Source organism: Athene cunicularia (genome assembly GCF_003259725.1).
Source record: "Athene cunicularia isolate RWA chromosome 4 unlocalized genomic scaffold, athCun1 chr4_part1, whole genome shotgun sequence".
Taxonomy (NCBI): domain Eukaryota; kingdom Metazoa; phylum Chordata; class Aves; order Strigiformes; family Strigidae; genus Athene; species Athene cunicularia.
Window position 1 is genome coordinate 28,376,729 of NW_020799098.1, and position 18,053 is coordinate 28,394,781.

The window sequence follows — 18,053 nt, forward strand, 5'->3', positions numbered from 1 at the left end:
GTGATAATTCCCCTTCAAGGATTACATCAATGATGCTGTGTATGTTAAAAGGGCCTTGGGCCATATTCAGAGAAAATTGTATCTTGCGTTTGTTATCATTTGTTTTAGAAAATGTTACTGTGTATCAAGCCATTGATGTTCTAACACAGTAGTTTTGAGCTGCTCTTGTTTTGCCCCTCTCAGTAAAATTCTGAAGTGGGTATAGGATCCTTTTCTATAGGGAATTACAGCTTAGTAGTAGTAGGTTGTGTTTTTTTTGTTTTTTTTTTTTTTCTTTTAAATTACCCTTCCCACATCATTGTATCTGCAAACTACAGGTGATGTCCCATCAGTAGCTAGATCTCCATAACTCACTTTTCTGCAAGGTTTGAATTCTATTCTGTTTCTCTGAGAAATAATGATTTTGTTTTGTTAAAAAGTATTTATTTAAAATTTAATTGAATACTGCTTGGACTCTTCCTATCTCTGCAAAACTGGGGGAATTCAGAGATGCTTAATTCACAAATTTGGTTCAAAAAGCAGAAGATGATACTATTTCACTGTATAGGGTGAGTCCCACAGGGAAATGCAATAATAGTAATAATGTAATGATAATTTCAGTGTCACATTTATTTTAGATGAAAAGAAACAAAACAGTGCATATTAGAGGCGAATTCTAAGGGAAACTAATATCTTGGTACCAACAATAATGAGAAAGTAAATATATATTTCTTTTTTATAATTACAATTTATAAATATACAATTTATAATTACAACAAAAGCTTTATTATCAGTTATAACTACTGAGTAGTTTACTCATTTGAGTATCCTAGAGTTGTTTTATAATATCTATTCTTGTTTTACAAATACCCTTCTAAACAAAAGTCCATGGCTTCTGGCCTGAATTACCTTGTGGAATTACGGTGTTTTTAAACTGTATGGATGCAGGTTTTCTGCATCTCATTGTTAAGTCTAGTGTCCTGGTTTCAGCTGGGATAGAGTTAATTTTTCTTCTTAGTAGCTAGAATAGTGCTCTGTTTTGAATTCAGTATGGGATTTGGTATGAGAAGAATGTTGATAATACACTGATGTTTTCGGTTGTTGCTAAGAGATCAAGGACTCTCCAACTCCCTACGTCCTGCCCACACACAGGTGTACAAGAGGCTGGGAGGGAGCACAGCCAGAGCACTGGACCTAAACTGGCCAATGAAATATTCCATATCATAAAACATCATGCTCAATATATAAAGGAGGGGGTGGCAGGAAAGTAGGGTTTTTTCTCTCACTTCTATGATTGCAATTGCAGAATCTTGGTCTTTTGAGCTCTCTAGGCAGGAACAGGCTGTGTAGCAGTCGGTGTGGGAGGTGAGCAATTGCGTTGTGCGTTACCTGTTTGTACTTTCTATTACTGTTAGTGTTTTATTTCAATTATTAAACTGTTTTTATCTCAACCTATGAGTTTCCCTTTACCCCTTCAGTTCTTGCCTCCATCCCCTGGGCAGGGGAGGGTGAGCAAGTAGCTGCGTGGTGTTTGGCTGCTGGCTGGGTTTAAAACCTCCACATCTAGTTCCATAACTTGGATTTTTGAAGTTAAAGGCAGATAGATAGTTGTACTGGGTGGGTGGGGGTGGGGGGAACCTAACCAAGAACAATCCATGGTATTTAACAGTTACTGAAAGCTACACACTTCATTTTAAGACATGATCACTTTTGCACCTACTATATGACAGCTATCTGAGAGCTTAGTGTTACAGTTTTGTGTCTCAACTACTGATGTTTGTTCTGCTTTGCAAAACATTAGCAAATCCATCAAATGCTCTTTTCTTCTTAACAAAAAACTGGCTCTCTCCTAAATTGGTCTGACTTCTTTGACTGAGTTTTTCACTTGAATTTTGGAGGTTGACAGCTGTTGTAGAATTGTTCTCCAGTCCTGTTAAAGTAGTATTGTCCTCTGTCTTGCTGGAATCAGTGCTTTTGGACGATGTATTTCCTGTATTTTTTTGTGGGAAAGAACATGAACTATGTTGTGTGCTTTCATTGAAGAATTTTGGGACTGAGAAGGAATATGCATCTTCATCGCTCTGATCATGTTGGAAATGATCTACTGTGTGGAAGACGGATTGGTTTTTTTGAAAAGAGTGAAGGTGCAGCAAATCATCTGTAAGATTGCAAGACTGTGTTTCTTCAGGCAGACTACAGTTGCTGGTATCCTGTAGTTCTGTGTATCTATCACAGTTTTGCTCATTAAAACCTCTTTGCATTTTATCTATACAAGTCTTAGTTGTGCTCACCTGCTTCCCCTGTGGTAGCAAGTCATCTTTCTCTGTAATAACTGTAAAATGTTTTTCAGCTGTGTGTTCAGGCAGAGATTGAAGAAATGACTCGTTGCTAGAATATGGTAGTGATGGTTTTTTAACAATTTCATTCAAACCGGTGTCAATGCGAGCAAAAATAAAATCATCATCCTCAAATGTACTCATGTTTCTTCTTAAGGTCATGTCCCCTTCATCATGATTCTTTTCAGAGGAATTCCTCTCTGTGTGCTCGTCTGTGCTTCTCTCTGGTGCATTTTCTTTTTGTTCAGTGGGAGTGAAGCTGAGGGAATGCTGAGGTTCAATGGGAAACTGAGACAGCTGCAATTTAGCCTCTTCAGGAATGTTCTCTATATCTGTGTCATATGTGGGAGAATGTTTTAATGAAAGTAACAGATTACCAAAATCTGTATTTTGATTGTGGAGAGAATCAGAAATAGAGTTTTGCACTGTTGACTCTTTGTCAGTAAAATAATGAAGTGTATCAGGAACTTCTTGACTTGAAGAACAAATTGTGTCTGAATCTGACATGCTTCCATGGTCACTACATTGATTAGTGTAAGGTGATGCTGTTTCAGGCATGATGGTATCTGATCCATAATTAATAGTGGTTTCAAAGTACACATTGTTTTTGTCTTCATTTTTCCCAGTATGCTGAAGTTTAGCAGCACTGTTTGGAGACCCTGGCAGTGTTGAGAATTCAGTTCCACTGTTGATATCAGCTTCCTCTAGTGATGACTGACAGACTGGCAGGTTGTCAATAACATCAGGTTGTTCCAGTTCAAAGTCCGCTAAAGAACTACAGTCACTCATTGTGAATGGAGTCCCTTCATCTGAAGAACTGTCACCAAATATGTCTGCTGAAGCATCTTTTTCATTTGTATGTTCTGTTTTACAGTTGTATTCTGTAAGAGGAGAGTTTTCTACTGGTTGGTAGACACTTAAATTCTCAATATTTGTATCTCTCTTGCAGCTGCTGGGTAAAATAAAATCACTGGTTATGTTTATGTTGCTTTTTAGACTGAGTTGTTCATCACAGCTTTGTCTTCCAGGCATAAATTTTGTAGCAGTCGTGCATTCATTATGTGAAACGATACCTTTTCTTTCAGGAGAATCTGGTGTAGCCTTTGTGATTTCAGACTGCAGCAGACTAGAGTTGTTGCTTACCTTGCTGTTCCTAGAATCTTGTGCAACTGTATGCATTTGTATTGTGGAAGATGGAAAGCCAGTTCCTCTCAAGAAGGATAAATCTAAATCTGAAGAGTCAGTGTGACTTGAGTAAGAGTCAGCATTCAATCTCCTGGGCATGGAAGGGAACCTGCTCTTCTCTGAGTCTTCATTATTTGCATATTTTGAACCTTTCCGTAATGAAATGTCATCACTCATTAGTTTTCTTGGTGTTACTTCAGTGCTGTTCTTATAATACATCCTTCCAGAAAATAGTCTATTATCATCTACATTTATATTTTCATCATTGCTGGTACTAGTTTTGTGGTCTGAAAACACTGGTTTTTTCTTCACATTGATCTCATCATTGATTGGTTTCTGGTACTCTTCTCCAGTATTTGGTGCATGTATACTGCTACCAGTGACATTTTCATGCAAAGCAGAAGTTTCTGTTGGAAAAATGCACGTGTTTCTTGAAGAATTCTCATCACAAATGAACAGATTACACTGTGTATTTGTAGATTTCCTTGCAGAGCACTCTCTGCTCAAGGTTTCATCTGAAAAAGCTTGATTAGAATATGTATGTTCTGAACCTGAATTTTTGTTCCTGTGCATGAGTCTCCACAGGCTCACAAGGTAGGGTCTAGCAAAAACACCCAGACAAAAAGCACAAACAAACGTAATGAGCACTGAGAGGCAGACAGCCAATGCAAGGTCTTGCTGTGTTCTTCCTTGTCTAAAAACAGTGTTAGTGTCTCGAGTTTTTCTAACCAAAAATGTTGAAACCCTTTTTTTCACCTGTACATTGTAAATGAGATATTTCTTCTTTCTTGTATTAAAAATACACGAATATAACCCTTCAGCAGTTTCCTCAGCATTGTATATTACTAAATTATTCATTTTACCCAGTGTCATATGAGGAAGACTATTATCTTTTGAAATTCTGCCTTTAGGTGTCCACCAAGAGACTCCGTTACCTGAAATAAAAGGAAGTACAAATCAATTTTTTCTTAAAACCATAGGATACTTGGTTTGCAGGGTCAAGTTATTCCTTTACCTATCTTGACTTTTCTATGACCTATTTTTTTTAATTTTAACTATTATAAAATCCATTTTATTTTTGTCCATCCATAGTCACTTTACATGGTACCAAATATCTGTTAAACCATTATATGGGTGTCCCCCCCCCTCCCCCATTTAAAACACAGTACATATGGGGTCTTAATAGCAGACTTCACAAGAAAAATGGCATGAGGGAGGTGGTCACTGACACTATCTAAGTATGTTCTGGATCATACTAGAAACATCTGATCTCCCTGGTGGAAGATCCCTATTTATAGCCAGCTATTCTCTAGTATGGCCGTGGTCACTGTGTGCAACTGAAATAAAACCTCACTAGTTAACTGTCAGTGTTTTGACCACTGTGGTTTTCCTGTACTACTGCTTTAACTGCAGCAAAAAGGTTTGAAAACCAAGGATATTTGTATCTACCAAGCAATTCTTCTGAACTTTAGCTAGTGTAGGCCATGGCTGGTTGTTGGCTTTTGGAATATGTTTAAGGTTGTATGTACACCTTTGCGTTTGGGTCTGCTTGCATGCCCGGTTAAGTTTTGGTTCAATCCAGTGTGTTGATTTTAATCCCATGGGCAGAGTTTCCATGACTTTCCTTGATAATAGACAAAGCAGGAGACACTTCTGATAGACCCTATGTATTTTTCATTTGGGGTTAAAGTGTTCCAAGGGGAAAGCCTTACTATCTCATAGTGCTGTTAGTCCATTAGAGTTAAACCATTTTGCCTTATGGCACATGACAAATACACCTTCTACTCTTAAGTTTGGGCTTAGTTTTCCTTCTGCATGAGAAGTCAGCTCTGTAGATTTTGTCACTTGTACTTCAAGTGCTCTGTATTAATTGTAAATGCTGAATTAATTTCCTAAGTGAACTGTGTGCTACAGTAGCTGTACTTTTTTAGAATAAATATAAAACCTTTTCCTTACAAATAAACTTTCATTTCATTTTTCTGTCATTGAATACTAGAAATGCTGTTGTATCCTTCTTGGGTTTCTACATGCCCCTGAAGTGCCACCCCACTATTCGGTCCTTTGTTTGCATTCCAAAATTAACTGATAAATTTGCAACATACTACTTACTGAAATTTATTTGTGTATAAGTTTGCATTGCTTATTAGTTTAATGTAAGGATGGAGATGAAGACTTTTTTTGGGAAACATGACTTTCAAATATTCTAACTGGTATGCATACTACTTCTGGATGGAAGAAATTGTTGTTCAGTTATTTTTAAATGGTATCTTTAGAAATCCAATTTTTAAACCAGACTTCTGTGATCATTCTGCATGCATGTGAATTTTAGCAGCATATGGATGGAGTCCCTGTTTTACATACCTCTTGTGTTGTCTAAATCACAGTTTAGCAGTAATGTCTTCCCTGTTGGGATTACAGCCGTCTTGAGCAAAACACTGTCTCTGCAGTTTAAATGGAAGCTTGAAAGATACAGCAGAGGTTTCTGTGGGTTGGTGGCAGATTTATTGTATGAAATACTCAATTTTTTCCTCATAGAGTCAAAAAGAAAATTAAATACATGTTTGAAAGCATTTAGTCTGCAGTTAAATATCCAGGCATTATTTGACAAATCCACTTCAAGTTGAAAGAAGTTCAGACTGATTAGTATCTGTGGTAGAGGCATTGTCAGAGCATTTTCACGGAGATCCACAATCTATTTGGAAATAATTAGAATTAATTTGATATTCCTTACAATGGAATCCTAATTGCAATATCAACAATAATATTTATTTTAGTAGACAAGCACTTTTGCAGTTATGGAAACAATACATATGGTTAGGATTTCAAGAATATTGTTCTAAGCTTTTAAATTTGAATTAAAAGTTTAAATTGTGGTCTATTTAGAATTCTCCCATTGTAGACTACCTCTCTGTGAATGGCAAGCCACAGGGCTCTCACCATGGAAGAGATGGGAAGTAGAAAAGGATGTGTGTGTGTTCAAGCCAGTTATGGATTGGTTTGTGACATAGATAAATGGTGAATTTATTGTTATATTTTGTATATTTACAAGTGTGTGTTTTCCTATATATGAAAAGCAAATATATATTATATAAAAATAATTATTTTCACCATTTGCTTTAGTTTTTATAATTGCATACTAGTATAATAATCGAAGACCAATATAATCATGCTGAATATTTGATAATATCTCTAATGGTGATTAACACAAAACATTGAAACCACTGTCACACCGCTTTACAACCTGTAATTTGTTGAGATCTCTGAAGGCGTCTGGATGAATTTTAGTTATCTTGTTGTTTTGCAAGTTGATGTCCTTCAGCTGTGAACAGTTTTGAAAATCATTCACATCAATCTGTTGTATGCCATTGGATGACATATGGACAGTTTGTAAAGACTGCAGCAGGCCTAGTCCTAGGAAGAACAAAACTATTTTACATTTCATGTTTTTGTTTTCCCAATTGTGTCAAGTGGCTTTTTTAAATTCTTTGCCACAAAATCTTTCCATTCCTGTCTTTTTCAACAAGTGACTGCCAGCTTTGAGTTATTATGCCTTTCCTATTCATGGATGTCCCATTCTAAAAGTTGCGTAGCATCCACAGCAGGCATGCTAATACATTCACAATCAATGCATGTTTTAAAAATCCACATCTCTATAAAAGCAGAAACATTCCTTCATGCCATCAAAATTATTCTGACCATGATCTCTGTGCTTTGAGCATGCTTCTCTGGAGAATATACTTAGTTTATGAAATCCAAATATGTTAATTGTAAATAAAAGATGGAGATGCAAAAGGTGATACAATATTTCCTATTCATTGCCATTGAAAGTTCACAGAAGTTTTTTGTATGTAGAATTATTTGAACTGTATTTGTAGGATGTAAACCTGACTGAGAACAAAAACGTGTTGTTGTTTATGCCAGTCTGCCTGTGAATTATCAAGCATGACAGTATATTCTTCGCCATATCCTAGTTACAACAGCATCTGTCTTGCAGAAGTAGCCCTTTTGAATGCTGGAGATGATAACTCATTTTTCTTAGGTGCTGGGCAGGCAGCCCCTAAGCTTCAGCCTGCAAGTTCCAGTGGGAAGGCAGGCACTGGAACACTCAGCATCACCACAGTTTGTAGCATCTGGATGTCACTCTAAAGTGATTTTGGATCATACCACACTGTTGAGAAGCTACTAGTTCTCCTTAAAAATGTTGCCCTTCATGTCATCTGCTTCACTGGGAGTCTCTTATTTCAGTTTGCTGTTCTGTTTGCTGAGTAATTGATCTTTGGGTTTATCGTGAAAAGCACAGGGAAACTCGAAGTAGCTGATTGGAAAGGCATCCAGAAGTTCTGGCAGTTCATACATTTTTCCTTGCACCTGCATGAGGAATTATAGTTTGGATGCTTCCCTGTAGCTAAATTTGTGTCAGAAATATACACTGGTATGGCAGCAGTGGGCAACAGCCTGACATGTTGGGGGGCAGCTGTAAGAAGGGCTTCTCTGTGGCCAAAGTCCTCTGCTTTAGAACTTCAGTTTGTGTTTTCTTACCAGAGCTTAAAAACTAGAACATTAGTGAAGTATTTTGGAGGAGTGAAATAAAGTTCTGAACATGTATTTAAATGAATATGGGATTTAAGTATAACTTGAAGTATGATGCATAGCAGTTTGACTTTTAACATCTAAAAATTGAATCTCTTACAGAAAAGGGTTGTTCTGTCTGACCTACTGAGGCATTCTATAATGTGCATTTATATTTATCAAAACAAATCACATCTGCATCAATGTATTTTATAATATAAGCTTTTCTATACTGTCTATATGGGAACTTTACAGATAGTACAAAATGGTTTCCTGCATGCCAGATAATTATTTAGTATAAAAAAAGGAGAAAAACAGAATTTCAAGGACCCTGTATAGGTGCAAAATTTTTCCCTTTGTCTGACTTTGTGAGATAAGTGGGTTTTAGTTTGACACCCCCCACCCCCCAGTATTTTCAAAATCTAGAGCTAATGAATCTGATGATGTTACCAGAGATCAGTCAAATTCAGCAAACAATATATAGTGTTGCTCATACTGCAGCTGCTGCTTCATTTAAACAGTTTGGACCATGTGAATCATTGTTTATGAGGACACAGGCTGTCCTAGGGGCTATGATGCCTGGCAAGTGACAAACACTTTCTAAAAGTCTGTCAAAACCTTACAGCCCTCTCTGGTTACTAGAAGGTGTCACTTGGGTTGGGAGTCAGATGTCATAGATCAAAATTGTTTCAACCAAACAAAATATATTTTCCTGTCTTTGTGAAATACTGAAATCGGAGCAAGTTTTATTTCAAAGAGTATTGACTTTCTTCTGAAGGGTAGTATGAAATACATTATCCGTAATTTTCTTGATGTTAAGATTCATGACTGGGTTGTGGGAGGCTGGTGTTTTTTCCAAAGATCCTTACTTCCCTTTCTATACAACAAGGAAAAATACTGTTTGAGCTCTCAGAGGATAAATTTGGTTATATTTGGCTGACATAAGGCATTCTGATTGCAAAGACTGAATAAAAGCCCCAGCCTAATCCAGAACAACACATTTGCTTCAGTCTCTGTATTTGCACACAGGTGGAACTTTCCCTCACCTGAAGTATAACTAAATCAGATAGCTACATTCTGAATTCAGTAAGATGTACCAAATCATATCTAAAACCAACTTACCCCTTGGGAGTGAAGTCCTTAAAAGATTTTGAAATGCTTACCTCTTGGAACTGTATTAAGATTATTTCTTTCAACTGACAAAACTTCCAAAGCAGGCAGGAGATGATCAACTTTTCTATACTTTTTAGACCCATGTGCAGGCATAGGTATGTCCAGTGTGAGGGTGTGGATGGCATTACCATTGAGGTTTAGAGTTTCCAAAACGGGTAAATTTCTACAAGTGCTTAAGGAGAGTTCAGAAATCAGGTTGTTACTGAGATTCAGGTGTTTTAGGATCCGTTCCTCATTTCTTCCATCAGTGCACAGAAAAGTTTGAATATTATTGTAACTAAAATCAGCTGTTATTGCTGTTTGTAATACATCTTCTGGAATAGTAGATATTCCAGTAAAAGAACAGTTCAGTAAGAACTCCCCATCCCACCGGCAGTCTGAATAGTGATGTGTATCAAGAAGGATCTGCTGTGACTTGGTTCCCACTGATCCAAGAAGACTGAAGTAAAGGATCACAGCTATGACACTCAAGTGAAAGTTATCCATAGTTAATCTATATGTAAAATTCAAAATTATGGTAAGTTCAGCATAACAAGAGTTAAATGGTAAGCGGAAGTATTTTGACATTAAAAAAAAATCTATGCTAAACAAATACCCAAAGCATTACCAATGTTCTGCCTTAAACATTCAGTTTTTGAGTCTTAGTTATGTTTCAGAAAGAACATTCAGAAACTGGTAATCTTCCCCCTCCCTCCACCTCTCCCAAAAAACAATCCAAACCTTTTCTTTCTTTTCCAGCCCTTCAGTCGAGAAACGCAGCTTCTTAGAAACTCGTGAACTAACAACAATGGAGACTTTTGAACTCTGCTTCAGGTATCACACACAATTACCACTGAGCAAAGTCCACCAGATACAATTCATGACTAATAGACGTGGAATGATTTTCATACTTACAGTTAATAAAATACTGGCTTCTCTGTCAATAACACAACAATGTATCTTTAATGAAAAACTATACTCTTACACATAATACTTGTGAACAATAGCTGCATCTTAGAATTTATTATTTCATTTCAAAACAAAGATTACAAATACAATTGTCTTTCACCTGTTGAAACAACCTTTACATATGCTGAGAACTGTTCACACATAAGTTGTTTCAACACACCCAGTATCGTGTTTTACAGAGGCATGCAGAATGTACTTTAAACACATGGAATCTTAAGTGCATCTGTGGAATTGAAATAAATAACGTGCCACACAATGTTTTATAAATACGTATAGAAAAATGCACATTAGGCAGAAGATAATAAATGCACAATACAAGGCATGTGTGGTGCCAACATTACTCAAAACTATAGTGAAGGCAACAAAATAAGAATATAAAAATAGTGGCTAACAAATTGCTAATTTATTTCATTTGGTATTTGTATGATCAGTTTCACTACGTTTTGAGAAAAAAATCCACACATCAAAACCAATTATCCAGACCATAATTTAAGAGTACCGTTGTGACAGATCTTTCAGCTGTGTTGCAGACAGTATTTTCAGAACTCTTGATAATTACAAGAGTCCGATAGTAGCATATAGGCATGTCAGTGTTAACCGGAGAAGAGCTTCAATATGCTCTTTGTGTGTAATCTACTTGACCAAGGGACTATCTGTCATTTTCAAGGTCTATTTCAGCTTTCAGGATACTGCTGCTTATGTTTCTATGGGTGTGTGTATATATATTTATATAGATAAAAATAAAGTGACAAACTTCCAGTAGCATGAGAATGAAAATTCTAAAAAAGCTATAGTTTATTTCTTCCTCTTAATTATAAGATACTGAGGCACTACTTAGCAGCAAAGATGTGTGTGTTTCAGCAAAATGTGTGTTGAAGTTGTTAGTAAATATTACCTCCAGTAAAAGTGAAGTTCATGAAGGTAGTATGCAAAACGTTAGTACTTTATTCCCATAATCTTTAGTGTGAGCAATTCAATGGCTTTTGCTACACTTTATTCTGTTTATTCTGTTGCTGTTAGAACAGCTCTACTGCTGTCCACCCCCCAAAACCCCAGCAACTACTGAGCATCAAAATCTGGCTCTGTCTGAGCAATGAGGAAAATGTGACCCCACTGACTTCCCATGTGGTGTAATGCCTGACCTCTAGAAATCACTTCCACCCCTACAGATCCTGCATGAGGACTTACTGACTTCTAGTAAGCACAGGAAGTGGGACCTTACATATGAAGTTCTTGTTGCAGCAGGAGCTGATTTGTATTTTGTGGAATTCTATGTACTTTGAGAGCTATAGAATAAGGATAGATAAGTTTATCTTGCCACAACAAATGACCAGTTCTGGAGTTAATGTGTAACATTTGCACAACTTTTAGGAAGAGAAGTGTGTGCTTATTTAGAAAAACTTGTCAAAAAGCTACTTGCAGTCACCTTTGTGTCTTTGTCATTAAGGTTACTTGATGCTACTGCAAAACATAACTATTTTAAACTGAAGAAATATATGGGGTGGTGAAAAGAGGAAACTTAGACTGAGCTGGTCTATTTTTAGTACAGAACACCTTACCTCTGCAAAAGCAGTTACAAAGCCTTAACAGTTTTGTAAGGCCCCTGTTTAGCATAGACACAGTTTCACCACTGGTAAATTCAGATACACAAGTATTTACTCTGCTGTCATAGGATCCCATACCATCACATTTAGATTTACAGAGCTGCAGGTTAACTTCAGAATTTAATTCTGAGGTTCTCAGTAATGCATCAGTACTGATGTTTATGGGGAAAAAGAGATCTGATCTGAGACCCTGCTGTAAGAGTCATGCTTTAGATTATTACCTGTTGAATAATAGATTCATACACAGATCACATTAAAGCACCCAGAAAAAGTTTTTTTGGGTAGTGAGCAAGTTGTAAATACATCTTTAAAAATGTACTTCTAATATAAACATGTTTTATAAATACTTCACATAAATTATGCAGTTGTAGAATGCCTAAACAGCACAGAATGAGCTCAAGCAACACTTCAGGAATCGCAGGAATATTTCAAAATTGAAGTTACATTTCCACACTTGATGTTACTTTGCAAATACTATGTATGCTAGCATAATTTTTTTTTTTAACTACATGAGAATATATGACAGAATTAATGCAGTATTTTAAAGTGAATCTGCCATTACCCCTCTCTTAGTACACATATGATATAAACCACATAATTTGGGGGAAAATCATTATGCCAGCCTTTGCAAGAAAAGAAGACAAAAATCTGCCACTTCAGGCATCCTAGGCAAATCCACTTCCAACAACAAATCGACATTCCTGTTGAAGTACTTCAGATCACAGCTGTGTTCTCAGCAGCCCTTGAGGTCTTGGGATGTAGGACAAACACCTCCTCTAAAGGCAGCTGAAGGGAGTCAAGATGATTGCTAAGATCACGCTCTTTAAATGTCTTCTACCAATCACAATTTGGGAAGGTACTTCAGTATGTATGTCGACGGAAAGCTTCCTAAATCAGTACCACTATTACAGTGCCACTATAACGGGATGATGACATAATACGGCTGAATGTAATGACCTTTGCTTAAAAATATTATGTAATAAATATTAGTATAAACTGCTGCAAAACCAGAAATCCTCAAAGGCATGCAATTACTCCATACAAATATATGTAAATGCAAAAGAGAACTCTCCCAGTAGTGGTTTGTGTTTTAGTGCGTGGCTCCACACGGATTGACAGAAGTCTGACAACCCATGTTATAACCTGTCACCTGAACCTTGAACAGTGTCCCATCCGCACACATACAGAGCTTGAAACGCAACCAGTTGCCATTATTAAACTGTTCCCCGTAAGAGGAACTTGGCAGTCGCGATGGGCTGACCATCACAGTTCCGTTCAGGATAATACTGTTTTCCTGTCAGGGGAGAAAAAAAGGTATAACTTCCAATTTATGCAGGGCAGGTTGTTTTTGAAAAGGACAAGCTGGTTTAACAAATAAATTACATCTTTAGGATGGCTGTAGAAATCAAGAGAATAAAAAAGTACAGATGACAAGGTTTCATTTTTTAATTAAATTTGTGAGTAACACACATGAATTTCTCAATTCTAGTCCCCAATGTACTTTGCTATTCCAATGATAGATCAGTACTGAGAGAGACAGCAGTAGTGTGGCTTTTCACTTTACACACCTATGCAAATGCAGTAAATCTAAAAATATGGACTTGAAATGGGAATCATTGTTTGAATTCATACATGAAATACATTCACATATGAAATAAAAGTGCATGCATCTATTTTTTTACCCTCCTTCATGCCCTTCAATCTTAACAATCTCCACAAATCTTAAATGAATGCTGGCAAGTCTTCCTGTGGCAGCACAGAAGGTAGTGCTCCTACCTGTATGCTCTGTTCCTCTGTCAAAGCTTGCTGACCCCAGTAAAGCCTCCAGAAGAGAAGATTAATTCCCTTTGGTATTCATTTCAGTGCAGAGGCTGATACTGTAGCTTTAATTGCATTGTGGGTTTTTACTGTCTTAACAGTATTAAATCATTGTTACCCAAAAACTACTGAACCACTAATTAACAGCAAAGTAATAAAACATCTTATAAAATCCTACTAAATACACTGACTGCAACTAAACTTTCATGCATGACTATTTTATATAAAATTTGAAACCCTATAAAGCTCCATCAGTTCATTATCAGCCTGAATTTGAAACCAAGCTGTTCAAAAAATGATGATTCTAAATACTTACTGCTTTAAGTTCCATGTTACCCCCCATTCGAAACTCAATGGTCTTGCCTGTGATGAAAACACCTTCATTTCCACGGACAATAGCACGGCCATCGACCTTTATGTTTAGATCACTGGTTGCATTGCTGGTAATCTAAGAACATAAACAACAGAACTGCATTACAGATCAATGAAAATGTGTCACTTGGGTTTGTCTAATTACTTTTAAAATATTACTACACAATTTAATGAAAAACTTCAATGTACTTTTTGCTCTTCTGTCATTATTCCTATTTCTGCCCATTTGTTATATTCCACATTCGCATTTAAAATCAAGGATTACTTAATTTTGGAAGGTATGTAAAATAGTTTATTTTTGTGATAAAAATAACAATTCATATGACAATTTTATGGGATACGCAGTTAACACTTGTAGCAAATATAGGCTTCCTGTTAGGACTTACTATGTAAACTTACTCTTTTCATTTAATCTGTTCCTCCTATGTATTTATAGGTTTGGAGTTGTTTGTTGGGTTTGTTTGTTTGTTCTCTGGAACATACTATTTAATTGTTAGCCTTGCAGAGGAAACAAAAGGAAGAAGAAAACTAAATTCTCTTTGTCCTTAGCAGGATTGCTCAGTGCTTCCTAAGACACACTCAACCCTCTATAAAACCACTGATCTGGCTCTACTTACACAAAAGAACTATGTGCTGTACTCTATCTGTAAAGCCTTTATTATGACTCATGATAGGCGAGAAATTTTAGTCTGCCATTAAGATAATTTTAAATGTACACACACCAACATTTAGGTTTTTTATTTTTCTGATAAATAAAGTGTATTTAATGTAGAAACCAAACTAAGATCTCCTTTAACCTAGAAGCCATGAACTGAAACAAATCTTATAACGCTGTGATTGCTCTCTACACTTTTACTCAGACTTCTGAAATTCTGGTTGTATTAACATTTATCTCCAATAGAAGGAAAATGATACATGAAGTTCTGGTAATTGTTTTTTTGTAAGATCTTACTAGAAACAGAGAAGCTTTTAACAGAAATTTTATTTCTGAAACAGTTATCCATGCACAAACGGACAAATGCTTAATAAAAAGACACCCAGGCCTAGATGATGTGGTATTCTCAATTTTATAATCAATTAATAATGTTAGTTTTAATTTCTGTTCTAATATTTATGGTGATTTACATTTTCAGAGCTGCATTTTTAGCTACATTTAATCAAATTTCTAAATATGCTTGGAAGATCGGATTAGTAAATTTTTTCCTTATTCTACAGTGAAAGTAATTCTGTAAGGAGCTTTTCCAAAATGTAAGTGGTAGTTAAAAGAGACATACCCTCTCTGTAGAGGCCTTTTGTACATTTAAGATTTTAACTCCATTTGGCAGATGAAACTCATGAGTTTCATAGTCTGTGCTAAACAAGGTATTTTGTGTCCGTGGGTCAACAAATTCCATGCCAATGTCGCTGGTAATAGAAGTTTTGTCTTTTTCCACACTAAGCTTGGTTGTTCCTTGCTGAAATACAATCTTCAGAAACAAAGTCATAAAGTTAATGATGTTTCAAATATAATGTTTATTAATATTATAATTCTATAGTGTTGCTCACACACTTTCAATTCACAATATAACTTACAGGCTGATTATTTCCAGTGATCACCAAATCTTCATTACGTCTGCCTCCTACAGTGCTTTTATATAATGGATGTATAACACCCATGTCAGAAACTTGCTTAAAGCGCAACAAGCCACTCTCATGGAATTCCATACTGTCGCAACCATTGGGACCGATTCGAATCACTGCCCAGATAACTAGTGTAATCTGAAAGAGAAACATACATTTTCAAAGATTGCTTTGATCATTTGGATCTTCCCACAATGATTATTGTATTAACTAGATGTTTTGCTTGAAATAGTTATTAACGCTAGTGTTTAAGTGAGCTTTAGGTGTGAATTTACTTTAGTCTGTTTATTTCCTACTGGAAATATCAGAACACATTTAATTATGAAAAGCATTTTACATGATTTTTAGACTCATCTGAAATGGTAACTAAAATAATTTGTGTTTATATAATATATATATATACATATGTATCTGAAATTAAATCACATCCATAATTAAATCTTTTTCCTGTTTAAGGGTAACCATGGTATCATGAGCTAAACAAATTTCCTTAACAAAGTACCTCAGCTCAGGATATACTTACCCTTGAACTACAAGAAAGCACTTTCACAGGTGGATATCCAGTTATGAATAATAATTCATTTCTTCTCGCCGATGAAGCAATAAAAAGGTGGCAATTACAACAATGAAGCTTTGAAGTGCACTGGCTGATTAATTCTGAATGCTCTGTTATTGTATGTAAAATGTTCCGGGCATAACAGTTTATGCCGAATGCATTTACACTGCACAAATAACACTTTGCACATTTGCTGGTACTGAGTTTTGGGAATGGAGAGACGCTTTCATTCTGTGTTGCATAAATGACAGGTTCCATGCTGGGACCACACTAACTGAAATAATCATGACTAAACTTATAAGATTCTTCCATCTAACCATGCTCAGACTACAAAAGAATGAAAAAGAAAGGAGAAAAATAAGAAATCTTCAGTACATTTTTAGCCCTTCTCAACCATACTGGAGTAAGTTTTATTTCTCTAATAAACCATCAAAAGGAAATACGTCCTAATGTTGCTTACAGGCTAAGTAGTATACTCACAATCAGATTGATGACAGCCAAAATAAAAAGAAGAACAATCACACAAATGGCCAAGTTGCCTTTCCTGCCACGTAAGCCTGTCTTATGGAGACGGTCTTCATCAATTGGAATGTATCCTGCTTTAAAGTTACTGTTGTGCTCTTTATTAATATTCCTGCGTTCCACAGCCTTCTCTCGCATAGACTTCTTCACTGGGCCATTAGAACTTTGCTATAATACAAAGCATGGATTAGCTGTTATAAGGCATGTAAATGCACTGAAATTACACACGTGTATGCAAAAACCATAAATTTGAATCGACTAGTGGAATATATTAGATATTATGTTCAATATTATATTTCTGTCTGACACTCTGCACTTAAAAATACACATTTACAATAATCTCTGCTAATTGCAATGACTAAAATTAAAATCCAGGTATTTTCAGACAATATGTTTTTATATCTCATTTTTATCACAGTGGATAGGAATTGTTAATGACATTGTTGCAGTCAAAAAACTCCCAAACAAACCAGCTGTAAAGAACTTCATCAGGTTTTTACCTCTTGGGGACAATACAGAACATAATCCTCCAGGTTATTTACCAATACACAAGTTTAATTCCCTCCATGCTAATGTGGGATAGATTCTTAATGATCCCATCCAAAAGGAGTGTAGTGGATACAGGTTTTAAGTTAGTTTGGTAGCACAGGGTTTGCATTCAACATTAAGGAAAACATAGTAAGGCTTCAAATCTGGCATGGGGAACTTGGCCAGCCTAGCTTTATTTTAATCTTCTGGTTACTAGATTGCAAGAGATATCCTGCCAACATGTAGAAGAAACTCTTGATATTCACAGGGAAAATAAACCTTTGATGTATTTTTGTAACTTTGTACAAATTTTTGTTCCACCTCCCTTGGATGGAACAGGTTGCTATTTAAGGGTTCACTTCTTCAAAGTAGGCTTGATCTTTCTGATGGGATTAAATTTGTTCATCTGAACTGAATCCTGAAGTTTACTACACTTGCATGTGTCTATACTGATGTAATAGGTAAACATTTCTTGTTTTCTTCTGTAGTCAAAGAACAAGGAAATGGTGTTGAGAAAGGTGCTTAACCTGAACAGGTTTATGGTGGGCTTCCTCAATGATGTTCTGGAAGCAGCTCTAACCCTGCACAAACTCAGAATTGGCTAGGCAGGGAAACTGAGAGAAGAGGTCTGTGCCCTGGGGAAAAGGAAATCTTGAGGCCGCCGTTAGCGGCGCCGTAGCTGCGGTGCTGGGGCCGTGCGGCGGTCTCCGCGGTGACGGCGGGACGCGGAGCGGCACCCCCCCCTTTCCTATCCCAGCAGCGCGCGTGCCCTCAGCCCGGTGCAACCGAAACCTGCAACCGGCCGTGGGGGTTCAGAAGGCAGGTTTGGGACGTTGACCCGCA

The 18,053-nt window shown here is 36.5% G+C and overlaps 2 protein-coding genes across 2 annotated transcripts; both read right to left on the reverse strand.

The window, feature by feature from the left end:
- Nucleotides 1–750: 750 nt before the first annotated feature.
- Nucleotides 751–10,113, reverse strand: LRRC66 (leucine rich repeat containing 66). The gene is made up of 4 exons (XM_026847048.1): nucleotides 9,233–10,113; nucleotides 6,742–6,911; nucleotides 5,862–6,192; nucleotides 751–4,435 (listed from the first exon to the last, which is right to left on the reverse strand). The coding sequence occupies exons 1-4, from the start codon at nucleotides 9,807–9,809 to the stop codon at nucleotides 1,743–1,745; spliced, it is 3,771 nt and encodes a 1,256-aa protein (XP_026702849.1). The 5' UTR covers nucleotides 9,810–10,113; the 3' UTR covers nucleotides 751–1,742.
- A 1,069-nt stretch (nucleotides 10,114–11,182) lies between these two features.
- On the reverse strand, nucleotides 11,183–16,870 carry SGCB (sarcoglycan beta). Its single transcript, XM_026847049.1, has 5 exons — nucleotides 16,641–16,870; nucleotides 15,557–15,742; nucleotides 15,259–15,450; nucleotides 13,929–14,060; nucleotides 11,183–13,088 (listed from the first exon to the last, which is right to left on the reverse strand). The coding sequence occupies exons 1-5, from the start codon at nucleotides 16,818–16,820 to the stop codon at nucleotides 12,885–12,887; spliced, it is 894 nt and encodes a 297-aa protein (XP_026702850.1). The 5' UTR covers nucleotides 16,821–16,870; the 3' UTR covers nucleotides 11,183–12,884.
- Nucleotides 16,871–18,053: the final 1,183 nt, after the last annotated feature.